Below are 21,724 nucleotides of genomic sequence, written 5' to 3'. Positions count from 1 at the left end.
CAATCCTAGTTCTTTTTATATAGTGTTTTGCTCTTTCACACTAATACTGTTCAAAAAGCCACAAGTAATGCAAATAATCATCTTTATTGTATTCAATGTTCAGTGGTCACAGTAGTCAGTTGGTATGTACACTTGTGTATCTATGTCACGGGAGATCTACTGAACTCGGTGGGGGGGGGGGAATCATCACATCTGGTCTCTGAACTAGTGGACATCATGATGATGAGTTGGAGAAAGAGGACGAACAGGAATTTGGGGATAAAAATGATAAAGATGGGAGGGATGATCATGAAAATGGGGATTAGGATGATGCCGTTGAGGAAGATGATGAAGAAGATGATATTGAGGACATTGGAGTTGGCAATAATCAATGGGAAGATGGTGATGACGACTAGGATAATCTGAAGGGAATCTGTAGTCAGTATATACTGGTTTTCTTTTTGCATCGTCTTCTAAGCATGGCTTTTCATATTGAGGCACAGAGGACGTGACGCACGTGGCATTGTCATGGCTACTGTGACTTGACTGATTATGAGCGAGGCTCTCAGTCTTCCCACTTCCACAAGAATCCTTGATCACTTTATCTATGTACTTGGTGGTGGGCGCCTTTCTTATCAGGAAGCCAGGATCAATCATGGGGAGATGATGAGAATATTGAGGATCCAGAAGAGAGACATGTGGTGTTGGCCTTTTATACTTTTTATCCTCATTCTCGTAGCTGAGATTAGATTCTGTCAATTCCTTTCTTCCAAATGACTTTAGTTGCATACAGACACCTGCAGGAAACAGACAATATATTTGATCTTTCTCTGTAATCTTTGTCCAGACGAGCAACATTTCACATAGTCTGTACTTACCTGTTTCTATGTCATCACCAAAGTCTCTTCTTTTCCTGTAAATAATGAAAATTCACATTTAAATTATCAGCAACAATCAATGCACCTAGTCAACTGCCCTTACTCTGAAGCATGGTACATTTCCAAAGCATTGTGTACATAGTATTACCTTATAAACACAATAGTCCACATGTGATAAAATAGATATGCCCTGATCAATATCTACGAAGGATCTGTTGGCTTTCAACAGGAAAGGAAAGAAAATGTGCTTTCTGCCACCTATGTTTATAAACATAAAAAATTGATCTATTTGTGTCAGGGCTGTGAGCCAAGGACCATCTGGTGGTTTATAAATCAAATTTAGTGATTGAGTGTTATTCACTAGTCTGGGAATTGACCCAAGAATCGTACTTTCAAGCACAATACAGCCGAGCTGGACAAATAGCTGAGTGGGATACATGTTCCAATTCAGCTATTTTTTCCCCCAATTTTGCAATTCCCAGTTTAGTTTCTTGTCTGCTGATCAACCCTAACACAGAGCCAACTTGTTTTATGTTTCTGAGCTCTTAGTCAGTCTGGATTGATAATCAAAGACTAAAAGTGGTAAACGATGTAAGTGCCAAAAAAATTAAAACACCATTTTCCACCGTTAAGTGTCAAATGAGCAATGCTTTATAATGTGGTAAACGTGAAAAGTGCCTGGTAGTCCTCTAAGTAGTTCAAAAGAGCCTGTAAAATCGAAAAGTAATAATATTTGAATATTTCTGGCTATCACTATATCAGTTATGCCTGAACCATAACTGATAACGTAAAGCCTTTAAATTAAAGCTGCTAACAGATCCATTGCTGTTTGTAGCTATAATTGTGGCAAAACAGTTTAAAAAAAAATACAAGTCTTTGAGAACCCACCATTGACCCATTCAGTTTTACAGTTTGTAGCAGCTCGATGCATTGCCGTCCTCATTGGCACAAAATGTGAACAAACCCCAGAATTATTATTTATTAAACTACTTGATGACAACTCAGAGACGTGACTGGCTATCTCAATGTGTGGTAGCCTATGGGATCTGTTTTATAACCTCTTGTAAAACTGTTTAAACTGTTTTATATCACTTACAGTGCCGCAGAGGAGAGAGGTGTATTTCCCATATCTCCACTCTGGCACAGAAAGATTAAAGGATCACTATGGTGTCAGGAAAACATAGCAGTTTTCCTGACACTATAGTGCCCTGAGGGTGCCCCCACCCAGTGGCGCTGAAGGGGTTAAAACCCCTTTAGCTGCTTACCTTATTCCAGCGGCGGGCACCCTCGGCGCTGGTGACCTCTCCTCCCCCGCCGACGTCAGCTCCCTCTGCCAACGTCAGCAGAGCCGAATGCACATGCACGCGCGCATTCAAACTGTCAATAGGAAAGTATTTATCAATGCTTTCCTATGGACGCTCTGCGCGATGGAGGCATAATATGTCTCCAGCGTCGCAGATGCGCCTCTAGTGGCTGTCCAGAAGACAGCCACTAGAGGCTGGATTAACCCCAAATGTAAACATAGCAGTTTATCTGAAACTGCTCTGTTTGCATCTGAAAGGTTAAATCCTGAGGGACATTGCACCCTTACCACTTCATTGAGCTGAAGTGGTCTGGGTGACTATAGTGTCCCTTTAATATGCCACGTGCTTAGTGGGACCATACAACTAGAGTCATTAGCGTTTCCACAATAAACAAAAAGGTTGTCTCAAATCTATGATAGCACAACGCCAATTAGTAAATACCAAATGACATTGCATTTCCTGTTTATTTCAGTATTTCAGCTTGAAACATTTACTATTTGGCGTCAGGGCAAAAGTTACTACAGTCAGAAAATGTCACTTCAATTGTAAACACGTCAAACTGGTAAACTAAAACCTCCATCTCTTTATTTAACACTGTAATGCAGTGATTTCTACATATATTGTTATATATGGTGAAACACATACCTTAGCAACATACACATGGTAATCACACCTCCAATTAGAAACACAATCGGTGTAACTGCCATGACAAGAACAAAGACTGGAAATCCTAGAATTAAACAAACATGATGTTAGAAATTCACTTATTATTACAAAGTTTACAATCAGTGAAAAATTTTACAAAAAGCAAATCATCGATTTTCATTCTAACAAGAAGCGTGATTTCTTGTTTTACTGTCTGGGACCTCTGCTGGTAGGACACTACAGAAACATCGAACTTTGTGTACAGGCATACCCCGCTTTGCGGACCCTCACTTTGCGTACACTCGTGAGTACGGACATACCCACGAGTGTGCGTTAAAGTGCCTCGCGAGAACGGACATTCAGCCGCCGCACAGCCGCAGTATGGCCGAAGAGGCGGAGCTGATGCACGGAGTTCCCGTGCAAGCTTTGCAGCGAGCCTCTATGTTAATACAGGCTGAAATTGTCTAAATACAGTTCAGTATTTAAATACACAGCACCATCTGTTGTTACAGCTGAAAAAATAGTTGCAGGAGTAGTCTCATACACAGCGCCATCTGTTGGTTGAGCAATGTTTAACCAGTTATGGGTCTGTTGACAGCATTACAAGCAGTTCTTACTCTTATGAAATAAAGGTAAGTATACTGTACAGTTCTTTCCGTAGTCATTCTCAACTTGAGTCACAGCTCATTACAAACTTCCCCAAGCTTTCGAATGAGAGACATGTGGAATAAAACAATGTACAGTATAAGGCTTTTTGATTTATACAAACAGTGTACATTCACTTCTGAATACATTTTGGATATCCCTGAAGGACACAGAAATTGACAATATTTTTGAAGGCAAAAGCTTTCAACATGACCCTAACACGTTACAGCATTACTGTCCAGTACTAATGGTTCCCTGAGGAACTTGAGATTGATCATTGAAATGTATTTTAGTTATCAATGCATTATGTATATCAGTTATGCCTGTAAATGACTATCGCAATGCAGTACATGCATTGGGAAGTGAAAAAAGGTATTGCTTCACTTTAAGTACATTTTCGTTTTACATACATGCTCTGGTCCCATTGTGTACTTAGAAGTGGGGTATGCCTGTATTAAGTCCTCCTGAACATCTAGCTTCTTGGAACTAAGTTTTGGAATGAACAAGTCCACGTGCTCTTTATGAAATCTTTTGTTCTTTTATAAAGCCAGGCCTGTGGCTGGTAACTATTATTTGTCGTGCTCATTTAAAAGGAAAACTGTGATATCCGAACACTAATGTGAGATCCTCACCTGCTTTGTTTATATCAGTAGCTATCTGGTCTTTGGTGAACTCTCCCATTTTTGTATCTGTCCATGTGGGACGCGTAGATGAAATGTATCCTGCAGAGGAGAAGATCAAGTAAATAACTGTTTTGCCTGCTTTCTCTACTTCCCAGTTAAATCATCAATGCAGGATGAAAACAGATATTATCAGACTCTCTCATTTAAATGAGTTACCTTTATTGACACACTCTGTGAGAGAACCCGAGCCATTGCTGATAGCATGCACACAATGGAGCGATCCAAGTATATAACTCCATGTGTAGAACTTCCCATGGATGCTATCAACTTGTTCAGTAGTTCCATCAATGTGGCCCAATTAATGGAACTGTTGCCAAGAGCTAAACTACATTGTACCGGAGCTCCCTGTACCCTGACTGGGTATCTCTGCCAAGGACCGCTTCCTAGCTGGAACAAGGTAAATCCCCAGCGCTTCTGCCCCAGTCGCTGTGGCTTGACTGGGGTCCTCCTGGAGCAGGATAGGAGACTAGCTCTATTCCCTCCCAAGGACTGGACGACACACGGCCCTGGGAGCTCTAGTCCTAATAAGGACTTTCACTGCTGAATCCTCCAACAGCTGGAACAAGGTGCTAAGCAGTGATTATAGCCCTTCACCTCCCAGTAACTAGACAACACATAGTTCTGGGAGTCAACTTGTTTAATGCATCCAAACACAGCCAATCTCTAGGCCTGGGAGATAATTGCGTTAAAGATCGGTAAGCTATTTATCTCGCAGGAACAGAGAGGCAAACCTAAACATTTAAACCATAAAAATACCCCAAAACATAATAAAAACATAAAATAACCCCACAAATAATAAATTGTTAAATAACCCATGCAGTGTAGGGGAAACGCCACCGTGTTAAAGTTCTGACCGGCCGCACACGTGGTCCTATGCCCCAAATAGTTTCAGGGCATTTGGTGCTTTTGCCAGTCAGCTCCTGAGCTCCTGAGGCCGCAATACGGGATGGTCCGTCTGGCTCTTAGGTAGCATTTGTTCCCTTTAGTCTGAGGCACCTTCCCTCCAAAAAGTGCTCTCTTGGCGGATTTCAAAGTGGTTCAAAACTGCGATCCAAGTTGTCTGGGAAACCATTCCATAATATTCGTGGCTAAGTCCCCCTGAGGTGATCGAGAACCCACAAAGTTCCCACTGTGCAGTTATAATCAGATTGTTTAAGAGAAACCATCTGATTGGTGCAGCGTAGCGTTTTGCTGCACATTTGCACTAGCCCCCCATTGCTTTCCTATGGAAATCAGAGCTCCATTGAGGAAAGCAGAGCTACGAGGGAGAAATTATAAATAAAAAGCCTTTGTTTACCCTGGCAGTGCTGCCCTGGCCACCTAAGCTGTGACTGGGACAATATACTGCTAGGAATACATACTGTATACATATAGTTATATATATTCCTAACGTTACCGTGTTTCTTTAAGATCAGTATCTTATCTTTTATTGTACATTTTGTAATGCAGTATTTATATAAAGATTAAACATTGTCCACATGCAGCTTAGAGTGTCTCTTTAAGCACATTTTACGGGCATTAACAAGGTATTTTTCTTACCCGGATTGTTGAACATAAACTGGACATTTGAATCGGAGACACTGCAAAAACATAAATCAAATTAAAAAAGCTCCTTTTAGAATTGAGGTAGGTAACGCATCCTTTATTATAGCAGGACAGGTCTGGCACAAGCATCAAAATAAACTACAGGGAGTGCTTTGCTGTTATTTTCAGATATTTAAAAGCATTGTCCAGCAGTAATAAGTTCAATTAAATAAATAAACTCAATCCTCACGTGTGTCATCATATAAACCCGTATATTTAAACCTCTCTTTTTAAGGGGTTAATATAAATGAACTTGATTTGACAGCCCTCTAGTTATGAAATATATATGGATTGTGTCCCTGTAGCATAAACATATGGGCTATGATGAACATGGAGGATTCTATAGCCCACATTAGGTCTCTTAGGGTAGCCGGGCCGGCTTCTACGGCTAATCAATCACACACAACCAATCAGTGAGAAGCTAGCATCACCTGTCCAATAGGAATTTTACAATCTGCTCTAAATAAGGATATTGTGTATAAATAATCATTTATTTAATAGCACAATAATTCCAACTTACCCTTTTGGCAAAATCTGACTGGTCACCATCCCTTTGAATTGGAATGTGCGTTGTAATCGAGTTATAAGAACCTGACCGCCCAGATTGTCTGCGATAACGCCGGCATGGACAGCCGATTTGCAAACGAAGGACGACTGCAAAGAAATAAAAAGAGAAAGCTTAATATCTGTCAAATGTATTAACGTCTGTAATATTAACACAGATTGGTAGTAAACAAGCACTTAGATGCCTTGAAATGAAGTCAGTTTATTAGTACGTATTGATACTTGGATCCCTCCTGTAATCTGTGTGATGTGTTAGTTTGGGTAATTAAAGTAACTAATCCCTCACATAACTGGCATTTTATGGGAAAGATCATATTTTGAAATTCTATATCGCACAGTGTAATATCACACCGCGTAGTATGCGATAGCTGTAATTCCCACTGAGATACTGTGAATGACACTGCTGGGCTGCCTGGAGTGATGAGAGTTAGATCAGCTGATGACAATAATTCTTTCTTATTACTACGCGAGGTAAAACTGATGTAGATCATTTGTTTCTGTTGACTATTTATCAGTTTTCAGGAAAATAATAATAATGTCTGGAACAGCCTACATTTTCTAAAACAGATATTTGTTCCATGGCCTGCGTGCGGAGAGCTGCTTTCTCTCATTGGGAAGAGGGTAATGAAGCTCCTCTACCGCGGTCCACAATCCCACTTAACGCAGAGTGACAGGTGGAAGAAGGAAGGTCTGTGACCCAGGACGTAACCCCCACTGCTTATTAGTGACTGCTCCGCGCCCGGGGTTCTATACTATTCACAGATATATTACAGCTAAAGCAGGGTCACCTTCCTCTTTACAAATATCAATGGTGTCCCTATCTAGACTTAATTCATTGACCGGGTGTGCCAACTGATATTTTTCAGCCAATGAATTCCATTCAAAAAAGCACCGCGTTGAGATCACTATTAATAGAAATGTCCACTTTATTGATATCTGTGTAGACCTGGGTGTCTATCTAACCATGTGAAAATAATCTAAATCGTAACGATGGCACAGCACAAGGAGACTCCCAACATTAGGACTATAATGGGCTGTGGTGGTTATGGTGTTAGAGTGCCCTTGTAGAAATGTTTAGTGCTATTCTATTGGTGATGTTTTTTCTCATGATAGTCCCCAAAGGTTAGTCAAGCTCCCCACCAACTTCCATCGTACACCAACTCCACAAGCGAGGGGACTTTACACAGGACCCAGTCACTGTGAGATGGAACTATGGGCAGGGATTACCACGAATGCTTTGATTTAATACTTTGCCCAATAGAAAATGTGCACTAGGAAGAAATGTTCGCACAGCTCAGTTTACACACCTCTTGGTATCCATTAGTCACATCTCCAAATACGTTTCCAGCTACATCCCAGCAGCCGGCTGGACAATAGTTACTGAAATTGTAGAAATAATGTTATTGTTTATAAAATGCTAACTTACTCCGCAGTGCTGTACAAAGGGTAATCAAAACACAGAAGAAGAGATTACGTTTAATACTCGTACTATACACCGGTATACTATCACACTGACATATTGAATTCTAATTCAGATTCCCCAATTCACATACACTCTCCGCTCAGCTGATTTACTGCCTGAATTTTAAAGGTTGATTGACGATTCACCTCAGTTCAATGTTGGTGAATAATTCCCGGCATTTACCATAATTTTCTCATAAAACAAATTCTTGTAAAGCAGGTTTGCCCAACAGGTAGATCCCCAGATGTTGTAGAACTACAACTCCCATGATGCTTTGTCATTCGAAATGCATTCTAAAGGCATGCAACGCATCATGGGAGTTGTAGTTTTACAACAGCTGGGGATCTGGGTTGGGTAGCCCTGTTGTAAAGTATTAGATAAGCGTAGTTTTTTTATTGGACATTTTTGGAGTGTCAAGCTTTCAGGAGATCCCCTCTTTGTCAAGCATAAAGTCTAAAGACAGGGATCTCAGAACGCTTGTTGCAGAACCATAGGAAAGGTATTACAATATTCTATGATCACATTTTATTTAACATCAACATGTTCTATGAAGGTATAATTAGCCAAATCAAGCGTACCTGAACTCTGGGTCTTCTTTATAGTCACAGCGAGTCAAGCAGGTAATGAAATCTATCAATAAAAAACAGGAGCAGGGTGAGATTCCTGCACACGTATTTTAACACCTTAAGAGCCGTATTTATTTAAAACGAATTAACTCGCAGCATTCTATAGCAGTAAGAGCCATAGCCGAGAGATCAAACACGGGTCACATTTCTCCGCAGGTAATGTAGCAGTAGTGTTCATGCCTGCAGAGTATGGTCAATCTTGAAGCTACTGTCAAAGAATTATGAATTTAATGCTCTCACTGTCAGTGACGGACAATATTGACATGACATGTACAAAGGAGCCCCGAGACACAAACTGAATCCTTCGTAACACACATTCACAGTTTAGTAGACACAGTACCTGGATGATCACTGCTGGCATAATTAATCAGAAATCCTCGGCCAGACACGTGGAGGCCACTTTCAAAATGAATGGTGGCAGTATTATCATCTAAGAAAATGTCCGTCTTTGCCTTGCTCAGATCTCCACTGTAACTCACTGAAATAAAATATGGAAGGGTCAGTAGCTTAGAGATGCAGAATATCATTTGTATTTTATATGTATGGATAGCGTCTATAATAAACTGTATTCTATAATGCTGCTGATCACGTCTGGTACTTAATCCTAATCTGAAAAAATGATTTCCAATGAACTGTGACAATTTTATAAAACCAGTACATGTTCCAAATCCCCAGCATTTGCTTTCCATCCCACCATACTGTAGAATTTATAGAGACTCACCATATTCCTCAGTGGATGAACCCTTGTAGATTTTCAGAGATGCAGAGTCAATATCCAGGTCCAAATCAGCCACTTTGATGTACAGCTGTTTACCGCTCTGCACTCTGATGGTAATCTGGCAAACTGAGTGGTCGGGGTATGTTTCAGGGTAGTTCTTTGATGTAAGAGTTCCACCCTCATCATTCATGACCACGTGGCCACATCCATCCACTGTAGGAAACAGAGAAATGTCCCTTGTGAAAAAAATAATGAATATCCGAGGTGTCACCCTGTAATGGACAAGGTGTATACTGCGCACCTATAAATAATACAGACTCACATAACAATATTGTCCATGGATGGTGTATTTTTTTACAGGATCCTGGGAATAACCATAAACCATCACCAAGGTCTACTAGACACATCATTTTTTAACCAGCAACGTGGGACACTGAGAGGGTTATTCACTAACCAAACTGTAGCCAAATTAAATCCAAATGGCATAATTCAGCCTAAAATGCCTGATCTGGAAATTGTTACATACTGTGACCAATGTCCAGATTTAGGAATGGCGTCGTACTGGATGGTTATGCCCCGTTCGTTACGCGATTCGGATGTTAGTAAGTAGACCAGATAACATTATCCCAACACCAGTCAAATCAGATAGTAGCACAGGTATCACACAATCTGTATGTTCGCTGCCCGCATACTCAGCATAAAGGCCATAGGAGAAGCCCAATTCCAGATAAATCGGTGCTGGTTAAATCATGTTCTCTCTCAGCATTGAGCTGAACAGCATAGCAAAGCGACCAGTACTCACCCAACGTTTCTGCCAGTAGTGATAGAGGGGCACATAGCAGGAGCCCAATGAAAGACAATAATCCAGCCATTAGGCTGTACTGTGCTGTCTCAGTCCTTAGTCCTGTGAATAACAGTGCTTCCTAATTATTATTATAAGTAATTATCGCTAATATCTTAGCAATGCCTGAATGTTCACCAGCAGTTCGATATGTTGTAAGGCCATAGGCCTGTATTTGTGGGAGGAGTTAGCGTTCCTATATAACGCTACTCCTCTCTCCTTACCTTGCCGTGACGTACGCTGTTTACCCTCGTCCAGTCGGATATCCGGGTCACGACAGTACACTTCCGGTCCCATCATCCCTTGCTGCCTTCCCGCCAGCAAGCACTATCGCAAAACGTTCAAACGACTGTACGCCAGGTAATCGGCGGGAATAGCCTCAGCTCGGGCTATTCCCGCCGTTCGACTCTTCTATTTCGCCATATTGTTCATAGTAATCACGGTGCAATCTATTTGCTTCTTCATTCAAATCGGCTATTCCGCCGTTCGGCATTTTATTACGATTTCATTTGAAAGTATTGTTTTAAATTCGTTCTCTGTTAAGTTTACTTCCTGGGAGGATAAACCTGGAAGAGGTATTGTAACTGTGTTCTTTCTATCGTACTTCCTAGCTACTTAGATTGGACTTACTGCGTGCTCTAGCTACAACGATGTTTTATACGTGCAGTGATGGATATTTTTGTGGAGTTAGGGATGTGCATGATTTTACTGTTAAATACCTCCCTGTGGATTTTGTTCCTATTGTGAATAGTGAGGATAGGGGTAAAGAGGGGAGGTTGTGGGGGTAAAGTAATGCTTTTTGGTTCTCATGCCGAATGTACGGTGGTATCGTCCCTTTCCTGAAACATGTTGTTATATCTGGGTTCTGACTGGCATCCTGACACTTTTGGAAGCCTTTCTTGGTGCTCGTTTGGTTTATACCTCAGATACTTCCCTGGAGAACAAACTTGTTCTGTTACAATGCCAGGTTACACATTTTGATGTAAGTCTGGGTTATACTTGTAGTGTGGGATAAACTCACCAGTAGGTACTCGTATTACTGGGTATATTTGACATATGTTTTCCTGTCGAGATGATATATTGAAGATAAGTTAAGTATTATTTACGTTCCTTTTCTGTTATGTGCTACCTCATTTACAGGTCTCGCACGGCATTTCGCCACAGCCAGCGTGTAGCCCCACTAATCTTGGCGGTTATCAGGTACTAATCTATCACGAGCCACGTCGCTATTTACTGCCTATACTAGGCCACGCTACGCCAAAAGGGTTATTAATATACGGGGGCTTGATTCTTGCCTTGCCTCGTCAGGCCACGGCTTCACTCTACTACTCGTTATTATCTACACTATCTCACACTAGACGTTCTATACTCCTTCAACGTTAACCTGTTTTCTAACTAAACCTCTTTTAGGCACTATAGTTTCTATAATCTCATTTGGTTGGCCTAAACTACTTTCCTCGGTTCCTTCAGAACCATCAGGGCCGACGGGGTCACGCTTTACAATATGTTCACAAAAAAAAAAAAAAAAAAATGTAATTCTCTTTTTCTTCTCTCCTCTTTTCCTCCCCTCTTTATTATTACTCTTAACTACTCCCCTTTTCCTCTCCCTCCTCCGGCTTTCCTACGTCATAGGTCTGTTACAGGATTTCCTCACTGAAACCCCGCTTGGGTTTTCGCTAGGTACGTTGCATTTGCCCTACTTGTCAAGCCCCCGTGCAGGGTCAGAGAACTGGCTGTATAGGGCTAGGAGCTGGCCTTAATTGTACGTTAGATGGTCCCGCGAGGCCAACTCCCCAATCTCAACACGGAGATTTCGCCCCTCGGGCCAAACCATAGGTAGAGCCTCGCATTCACCCGCCTATTGGGTTTACAGTCAGGGCCTCACCTGTCACGGCCACACGTTTTGAATCTTTTATCCGTCACCGAGAGGCCAACACCCCGCCACCACGCAAGTGGCTCGAGCCCCACGACCAAATCATAGATAGAGCCTCTCACATGCCGCTTGGCAACTAGCAGGGCCTCACCTGTCACGGGGTAGAGAGCTTTTCACTTCGGCACTAGTTAGACAGCCAGTTCTAATTATCCTTAATGATACCTTTTTAACCAGGTTGTTGCTGTTGTGTTGTTTTTTTTTTCCAGCATGTCTCAGGAAGCCGACACACGCGAAGAGTCGTCACCCCCTAGCACTCCCGCTAGGCCTATCACCCCCGTTAGAGCTGGGACCTCAGGGGAATTCCAAGAACCTTCCACGCCAGGCTCTTTGAGATCCTGGACTGTCCCAAAAATATCGGCCGAATTACGCCGTAGGGGCATCCCTTTCCCAGCAACGGCAAGGAAAGCCGAACTTTTTAGGCTTCTCACTGCGCATCCAGAAGATCCAGGGCTGGGTACCAGCTCACAGGGGAACAGCTCGGACTTGCAAGGGACACTAAATACCATCCTGTCGTCCCTACAGTCTATCAGCGATAGACTGACCAAGTTAGAAAACGCCAACTCAGCCGACACGGGCTCCTCTCCCGTTGCTTCAGTGCAAGCACCCACTCCTGACTGCTCACAGGGTAGGCCCCCGGCCTCTCCATTCTCCCCTGTTTCTACTACGCAAGTGATAACCCCAGCACACATGGTCCCTCCTGCCCTCCGTAAGGACATACTAGATGGGAAAGATGTAAATCTGGTTTCCTTGCTGATTGCCTCCCAAGACGTTGTGGAGAACAGAGTGTACAACTACGGAGATTTAGCTGTCGTTATGAAGGCTAGAGACCCAAGGCTCAATAAAAAACTTACCATACCAGAGTTTGTCCTAGCCTTCGGCATCTACAGGGATGTGTTGTGCTCTGTTTATCCACAACGTCGGGAGGAACTAGACTTGTATCTACACAAGGTGGTAGACCTAGGCCACAAGTACGGAGGATTCATGTTTTATGATTTCCACAAATCCGTGTCAGCAAAAGCAGCCGCAACCTTGGCCCAGTTTAACATACGCACTGACTGGAGTCTCTTAGACACGGAACTCTTTTGCAGACATTTCGCGGGTTTAGTACCTCCGTCTTGTTCGGTCTGCTCTTCCACCTCTCATACCACCAACCTGTGCCCTTCGGAGGCTGACCCCTCCTTTTCTGGTGTCACAGGAGGAGCTAGCAAGACTGACCAACGTAGTCTAAAAGATAAGCTTGGTCGTCCCATCGTCTATTTAGGCAAAGCCCAAATATGTAACAACTTTAATGCAGGGGCATGTAGTTTTAGTGCCTGCAGATTGCTACACATCTGTTCCGTATGCTTTAGGGCACATACTAAAACCATGTGCCCGTCCAAACTGAATCCAAAGAAATGACTAACCGAGGTAAATACAAGTAACCTTGAATTCTACTTGAAGTCGCACCCGTCTCCTGACTTGGTGGAATACTTGTTACTTGGGTTTTCGGAAGGGTTTCACACCGGGTTAGTGTCACTCCCCGCAGGCACATTAGAATGCCCAAACCTCCTATCAGCTACGAACGATCCACAAACAGTGGATGAACTGGTCAATAAAGAAATCCAAAAAGGCTTCATGATAGGCCCATTTTCCTCCCCCCCCTTCACCTCCTGGCGCACAAATCCAATAGGGATAGCCACCAGCAAATATTCCAATAAAAAACGTTTGATAATTGATCTGTCTGCTCCTCATTCCTCTGTAAACCCAAGCCTTAACTCCCTCATACCATCTACTGAATTCTCTCTTCACTATGCCACAGTGGATAATGCCATACAAGCGATCTTGAGGGCAGGTAAAGCCGCTTGGCTCAGTAAGACTGATATCTCTAATGCCTTTAAGTTGTTACCTATCCATCCTTCGTTGTGGCATGTTCACGGCGTCAAGTGGAGAGGGAATTATTATTTTGCGACTAGGCTTACCTTCGGGGCTAAGAGCAGCCCTAAAATATTCAACACGTTTGCGGAGACTCTCTGTTGGCTCCTCCTCAATGTCGCTAGGTGCCCCACGGTGATACATTACTTAGACGATTTTTTGTTGATAGAATACGGCAGCTGCACTCCGATCAGTCTAAAGAGCACTATAGCACTATTTACGACATTAGGCGTCCCTCTATCATTGGACAAAACAACAGAACCAACGACCAAACTCGATTTCCTAGGCATCACGCTGGATTCAGACACGATGCAGTCGAGTCTCCCTGAGGACAAGCTCGGGCGCATACGCAATGAGATAGACAGGTTCATGAGACAGGGTACTTACACTCGTAAAGACTTACAGTCTTTGTTAGGTTCCTTGAACTTTGCAATGCGCATAATTCCCCAGGGTAGATCGTTTATTTCCAGGTTGTTGTGTTTATTGCCAGGTCTGCCAGATGATCGTATCGGTCACCTAGATCCCCCGGCAATGGCAGACCTGGCCATGTGGAAAGAGTTTTTAGAACATTGGAATGGGTTCTCTATGTTCATCCCTCCTATCTCCGACCACTCACCAGTCTTTTGGACAGACGCAGCTGCCAATACCGGGTTTGCTGCAATATACAAAAACTCTTGGTTGAGAGATTGCTGGCCAGAGGAGACCCTCGGGTTACCCTCCTTTCACGAAACGTCAGCCTTATTTGAAATCTACCCGATAGTGGCGGCTGCCTTTACGTGGGGTAAAGACTGGTCAGGTATGGCCGTTAAATGTTACACGGATAACATGGGAGCCTGCGAAATAATCAATAAGGGCCGTTCGTCTTCATTGGTAATTATGAAGTTAGTTCGCAGACTAACATGGTTGGCAGCCACATTTCAATTCTTTCTGCGTTGCGAACACATTCCTGGTTATTCTAACTCCGCTGCTGACGCTTTGTCCCGTTGTAAATTGCAGGAATTCTTCAGCCTCCACCCAACGGCCGACAAATACCCAACCCAAACCCCGAATTTCGACAGGTTAATCCTGGATTAGACCGGGTTTTGGCCCACAGTTGTGAATTGGCTCAGGCTGCTTTATCTGTGAATACCAAAAGAACGTACGACAGAGCCATGACCGTCTTTCAAAAGTTTTCAGTAGATTTTGACTTAAAAGATTATTCTGTTCGTACCATGGTCGCATTTGCTGCTTTTTGCCACCTTCAACTCAAACTCTCATACAATACAATTAAACTATACCTGTCAGGCATACAGCATCACGTCTTGACCGCCATTCCAAACTGTACTCCATTCCTCAGTACTTACCCGATAAAAAACATATTAAAAGGCATAAATAAACTCGATCATCACACAAAAAACAAACGTCTACCCATAGATGGGGAGAAATTCCGGGCGTTATCCGACATACTCGACACACTACCGTTTGAACCATCCACTAATATAGTTATAAAAACCTCGATGTACATAGCCTTTTACGGGTTTCTAAGGCCCAGTGAGTTCACAATATCAACACAATCAAACCAGCCGTTGTGCCTCGTTAAAGAGGATTTAAAAAAGGTAAATGACCATTATGTCCTATCGCTCCGACACTCAAAGACCAAACAATCAGGCCATCCGGTTGGAATACCCTTGTACCCGACTGGGAATAACTGGTGCCCGGTTAAAGTCATAGACACATACTTGGGCCAGATCAAAGATAGTCCCAGCCACTCACCGCTTTTTACTCTGCTAGGTAATCCCCTTACTACGACCAAGTTTATCTTTCACATTCGTACTCTGTGCATTAAGTTAGGATGGGACCCCTCATCCTATTCTGGACATTCATTTAGGATAGGGGCCGCGTCAGCCGCGTCCAGTACTAATACACCAGTTCATATAATCAAGAAACTAGGGCGTTGGGAATCAGCTATATACCACCGATATATACCTCATCCAGAGAAAGAATTAAGACAAGCATTTAAGAATCTTGTATCATAATTGTGTAAAGAATAAAGTGTGTTTATCTGCAACCTTTTTTGCCCTCTTTTTACAGGCCTACACCCTACGTCGGTTCCGGCACACCCCACCGACTTTTACATCAAATGGTATTTCACAGTCACTAATTAGCCGACCACAAGTTGTAAGGCCATAGGCCTGTATTTGTGGGAGGAGTTAGCGTTCCTATATAACGCTACTCCTCTCTCCTTACCTTGCCGTGACGTACGCTGTTTACCCCACCCACCGCACCCTCTCACTTCCACACAATACCTTCGGGGGGGCCCTCTTTTTACAGGCCTACACCCTACGTCGGTTCCGGCACACCCCACCGACTTTTACATCAAATGGTATTTCACAGTCACTAATTAGCCGACCACAAATGTCTTAATATCAAAAAGCTCCTTCAGAATGGCGAGTAATTATAGTGATGAGATAGATATTACATCATCACAGTAATGTCATAATGCACTGGTCAGGGCACTGTAACCTTAAGTCATTAACACACAAAATACCCCTAACCATTGTTATTAATATTCTAGCCTAATGTAGACACTGGAGAGGCTATAGAATGCAACTCCCATCACTCTCCAGCCAATATGGGGCATATAAGTTATCACAGAGTATAAATAACAATAAATACATGGTTTAAAGGCAAATGACAAAATATAGTCCGGGTAGATCTCTAAAAAAGAAACAGTATGAGATATAAATTAGTTAAAAGACACAAAGTAAATATTTTACCAATAGGACACCTATCCAGGGGGAGCATATAAGTCAACGCAGTATAGCTAATTTTCTTTTCCTCAGTTTCTCAGGACATTTGAAACCATTTTTGAACATTTTTCTCCTATAACATTTTTTATTATGTATGTTGTAGTAGTTATAGTACTTGTAGTGTCCCTTTAAATGTTACGATTCTTGGGGGGCTGACAAATACCCCAAGTACGCACCTACTTGGTAACAGAAACAACTTGATATAAAGCTACGGGTAAATGAAATCAGGGACACTGTACTCCCTCCTACAGCCCAATGCACTGACCACTGCTTCGCTCCAGTAAACGCCCTGCTACATTTACAGTCCATTGTACATCGCTACACTACATTCAGAGACATTTACACTTTTTCTCCAAATTTTATACCTTACTAACTATTGAAACAAGCTGAAACGATGTCATTAATTTAGACATATAACATTATCCTAATGGTAGTCAAACTAGATAATAGTACAAGTATCACACAATCTGCACACGTACTCCACAAGCACTTACCCAGTGTTTCTGCCAGCAGTAATACTGGGGTACATAGCAGGAGCCCAACGAAAGGCAATAATCCAGCCATCAGGCTGCCCTGTGCTGCCTCGGTACTTAGTCCTGCGAAAAGTAGCGCCCTCTAATGTCCAATTTCAGGTAAAGATTAGGTATGAAAACAAGAGCGTTCTCGAGCAATTTGATATATATCTTAATATCAAAACAACTCTTTCACAATGGTGAGTAATTCTAGTGATGAGATATGGTTATTACATCATCACAGTGATGCCATAATGCACTGGTCAGCACAGCACACAATATAGAGGTGTATATCCTGCACTGTAACCTTGACTTATTCCCACAAAGAATACCTCTAACCATCATGGTTAGTCTCCTAATGTAATGTTTACACTAGAGATACTACAGAATGCAACTTCCATCACTCTCCAGTCATTATGGAGCATATATGTTATCACACTATATTATAGACTCTTAAAATATCAGGCCACCTACTAACTCTGAACTCAATGAGTGATTTCCTATTTTAGGGCCCTGTCCATGTGTAAAATTCCAACCAGGAAAATACAATACAATATGGAAAACAGGAGACAAAAACGAAGTATGAAGTAGTATTTTCAGATAGTTGGTGAGGTAAATAAAAGGAAAAGCACTTACACTTTTTGGGAGCTAGTAATTAGCTCCAAATATATGCGCTCGGAGGTATAATCCCCGATTATGGATCTGTGGAATATCTTGATCTTGCGTGCGGTAGTCTTTCCGGTTGATAGTTGTGTCGTAGCTGGTGTGGTATGAGCTCCCTATCTCGAGATATTCAGCATTTGCGCTTGTCAGTGCCCAGGAGTATAGCAGCAAAGGGTCACCAGGATATTCAACATATATAAAAGAATAAAATATATACAGTGATCTCTGTAGTAAAATAAATAAAGGTGATAAAAGGAGATATACTCACTAGTGGAGAGCATCAATGGGTTTTGCCGAATCCTTATAGCTTGGGTGGTATGTTCCCCCCCAAGGAATCGGATGTCAGAATCTTCTGGATACAATCATCTGGATAAAATCAGGAAGGTCCAGATATGGTTAAAAATAACTAAATGTATTGAAAATAAAGATGAAAACCATAAAAAGAATAAACACTGATGCATTTCGCCAAAGATAACAGGCTTTCTCTAAGTGTTACAGAGTATGGACCAGTCCTGATTAAATAGCAGACATTTAAATGCCATCACAAAAATTCTGAATGCTTAAAACACATATAAGAAACAGGCATAGTGTAAAACCATCAAATATGTAAATAAAAGAAATAATGCTATGCACGTACAAATATATATGCCACTAAAAGTGGCATAAAAAGCACTACACTTACAAACGTATCCACTTTATGGCTTCCTCTGTACTTACAGGTATTTGTACGCCTTCAAACAAATAAATGTGACCTTATGAATGTTTCCGTTTTTTGACAAGGAAATCAGTGACATCAAAAGGAGCAACACTGGAATGATGTCTAGACAGGGTTTTGTATATATACATTTGTGATGTTGACCAACAGTGGAGAAATCATTTGTCAAGTCCAATGTCATACACACTGCCATAATAGGGAGGTAGGTATTTTATGTAAAGGACAGATGTTAGGAGGTCTTTATCACAAACTTCCCGAATTCTTTGTTCTTGTTTAACTTTAATAAGCCATAGAAATTCAGAGGCAAGCCATGTATTTGGCTGTTTCTTGCTCTCACACAGTCACACATACATTTCCTGACTTTCTGATTTGCCTGACGTGATATTCACGTTTATATACTTCACAATTCAGTGTTGCTGTTTGGTCTTTGTTTGTTTTTAGGAGCTTTGAATTTTCCTATACTTTGCCCCTTATTGCCCTCTTAAAAACCCATGTACATAGATATTCTTTTGAAACCTAGATGGTTTCATGGATTATATGAGTCCATGAACCTTGTCTCAAGACCTCATAGTTGTGGCCTTCAATATATCTGATGTCTTTACTGGTGAGATACCTACAACAAATGTTTGTCTTGTTGTAGAATTATTAATTCCATAATATTCCTTTAAGAGAAATACTTTAATAGAAAGAAATGAGCATCAACGGAACAATAAAGTTCCTGTTGAATGAAACATTGTAGAAGCAAGGCCACATACTTTGGTCCTAATGAAATGTACATTCACTAAAAGCCTGAGAACTAACCTTGAAACTAACAGTGCCAAACTACTCAAAATGGCTGCAAAAGCACCCCTCCCATCGAGTAAACACCTCGTGCTAACAAGATGGTGCTGGAATCCGGAGGAGAACTTCATGACGACAGTAATGACATAAGATGGTACACCCAGTAGGGAGGGCATTTAACTAACCACTTAACACCTCAACCAATTAATTATGTTTACTTGTTGTTATCTTGAATTCTTTAGTGATGTAATTATGCCTTTATAAGGGTCTGCGCACCCATTTTTTAACAGATGCCATTAAATTTCCTGAAGTTCTTTCATTAACCTGAACCCTGTGTCTCAGTGTGAATTTACTTCTGCGTGCACGCAACTTTATTATTTTTAATTTGGACAGGAACAGATAGTCATTCAAACTTATTGGTTTGCATAAAATAATCTACTACAGTCTCTACTACAGTCTACACACATTCATAATGACATACAGACATACATACACTGACATTCATACATACACACATTCATAATGACATACAGGCATACATACACTGACATTCATACATACACACATTCATAATGACATACAGACATACATACACTGACATTCATACACACACACATTCATAATGACATACAGACATACATACACTGACATTCATACACACATAATGACATGCATACAGATAGACATACAGGCATACAGACATTCAGACAGACATACACACACAGATAGACATACAGGCATACATTCATACAGACAGACATACACACATTCATAATGACATGCATACATACATACACTGCCATTCATACACACATAATGACATGCATACAGACATACATTCATACAGACAGACATACACACATTCATAATGACATGCATACATACATACACTGACATTCATACACACATAATGACATGCATACAGACATACAGACATACATACAGATATACATACAGACATACATAGTTACATACATACATTCATACTGGCATACATACATCCATACAGACACTGACATCCATACATACACACATTCATAATGACATACATACACTGACATTCATACACACATAATGCAATGCATACAGATAGACATACATGCATACAGACATACATTCATACAGACAGACGGACATACATACACTGACATTCATACATACACACATTCATAATGACATACAGACATACATACAATGACATTCATACATACACACATTTTTTTTTTTTTAATTCTTTATTTTCGTTGTGCAGGGGTTTACAATCATTTGACAATGCCACAACAGCGTGGTCCAACGTGAAAATAGAAACAGGTTTTGAACATAAATGGCATGGAAGTAACTGCACATTTTTAAATATTTAAGCAAGCTTATATATGTGTCAGTAGGTATGTTGGTATAAGTGTTATATGGAAACAAGCTAGGTAACTGACCTCTTGTTAGCTATAATAGTAGATTATAACATGAGTAATATAAAGAACACAGGAGTATTGTGTTAAGGGGAGACAGGAAATTTGCCATGCTGTGTTGACTGACAGTTCTGTTAATGATGTTACCACCAAGTACGCGATATTAGGAAACACATTGGCGAGTATGGTTTACATGAGACAGATTAAGTAAATCGGAGGGCAGTGGACATAACAGGTAAAGCAGGGCTGTACATATTGTGATGAGAGTGTACATGTTAAGAATGGCAATTTAGAGAGCAGTATTACAAGGCCAGTAACAGACCCAGTGTCCTCTCACATATAGGTGTCTCAGCCTATGCCCGAGGCAGTCAGGCCCGATCCAGATCGCACCGTAGGGGGGCATGAATCTTCAAGCTTGTCTCTCTGGCTCCTTGCGTCGGCATCAGCTAGCATTTCCCGCCCGTGGTCGGCAGGAGAGTCGGAGTCTCTATGGGTTCCATGTCGCGCTGCCGCCCGCCTCTCCGCTGTACAAAGGTGATTCCTCTGTGGTTTCTGGGGGTCCTTTTTTACTTGACGACGTGGGCCGTGTGTGGCTCGGTGGTGCAAGCGATGTGCTAGTTTTGCAGAGTGTTGCTTTGCATCTGTGTCGGTCCGCCTGGGTCTCATCCGGCGCCCGTTTGTGGCACCATTCCCCTTTGGGAGGGTCTTGGACTGCTGGACTGCAGGAGGTGGGTGTAGCTTCAGGGCTGTGCTGCATTGCCTCTCCCTAATCTTTTGCCAAAATGCTTCAAAGAGTAAGTCCAGTTTTATTAGGGTTGCATCTGTCGCCTCATACGACGGAGCAGCAATGTCGTCGCCCATTTTGTGCAAACGGCGTGGGAGCTGTTCGCCCGGGTGTGTTTCGAGGGTGAGCACTATCTCGGTGGGGTCCGGGATAACCCCCACCGGACCACAGGGGGGGGTGTACAGGGCTCTGGTAGCACCTTCGGAATGCCCGGTCCGGTCCAGAGGATCGTCCGCCTCCTCCGCCAGGCCTCAGGCAAGGCCTCGAGTGCTGTCCGCCGGCCGATGCAGGCCAAAGCTAGA

The 21,724-nt window shown here is 42.1% G+C and overlaps 1 protein-coding gene across 1 annotated transcript; it reads right to left on the bottom strand.

Moving 5' to 3' along the window:
* Positions 1–204: 204 nt before the first annotated feature.
* Positions 205–10,226, bottom strand: LOC134585726 (discoidin, CUB and LCCL domain-containing protein 1-like). The gene is made up of 11 exons (XM_063441188.1): positions 10,154–10,226; positions 9,092–9,301; positions 8,711–8,848; positions 8,323–8,374; positions 7,590–7,662; positions 6,239–6,372; positions 5,674–5,714; positions 4,084–4,173; positions 2,807–2,891; positions 858–892; positions 205–776 (listed from the first exon to the last, which is right to left on the bottom strand). The coding sequence occupies exons 1-11, from the start codon at positions 10,224–10,226 to the stop codon at positions 205–207; spliced, it is 1,503 nt and encodes a 500-aa protein (XP_063297258.1).
* Between the last annotated feature and the right edge of the window lie 11,498 nt (positions 10,227–21,724).

Source organism: Pelobates fuscus, chromosome 1 (genome assembly GCF_036172605.1).
Source record: "Pelobates fuscus isolate aPelFus1 chromosome 1, aPelFus1.pri, whole genome shotgun sequence".
Classification (NCBI taxonomy): domain Eukaryota; kingdom Metazoa; phylum Chordata; class Amphibia; order Anura; family Pelobatidae; genus Pelobates; species Pelobates fuscus.
This window is presented reverse-complemented; position numbering and strand designations above follow the sequence as displayed.

Coding starts and splice junctions, on each gene's coding strand:
- LOC134585726 (XM_063441188.1), bottom strand. CDS start 10,226: ATGGGACCGGAAGTGTACTGTCGTGACCCGGATATCCGACTGGACGAG. Junction 7,663..8,322: donor AAAGAAGACCCAGAGTTCAG/GTACGCTTGATT, acceptor CTACAATTTCAG/TAACTATTGTCCAGCCGGCT. Junction 893..2,806: donor ACCATGTGTATGTTGCTAAG/GTATGTGTTTCA, acceptor CATTATTTACAG/GAAAAGAAGAGACTTTGGTG.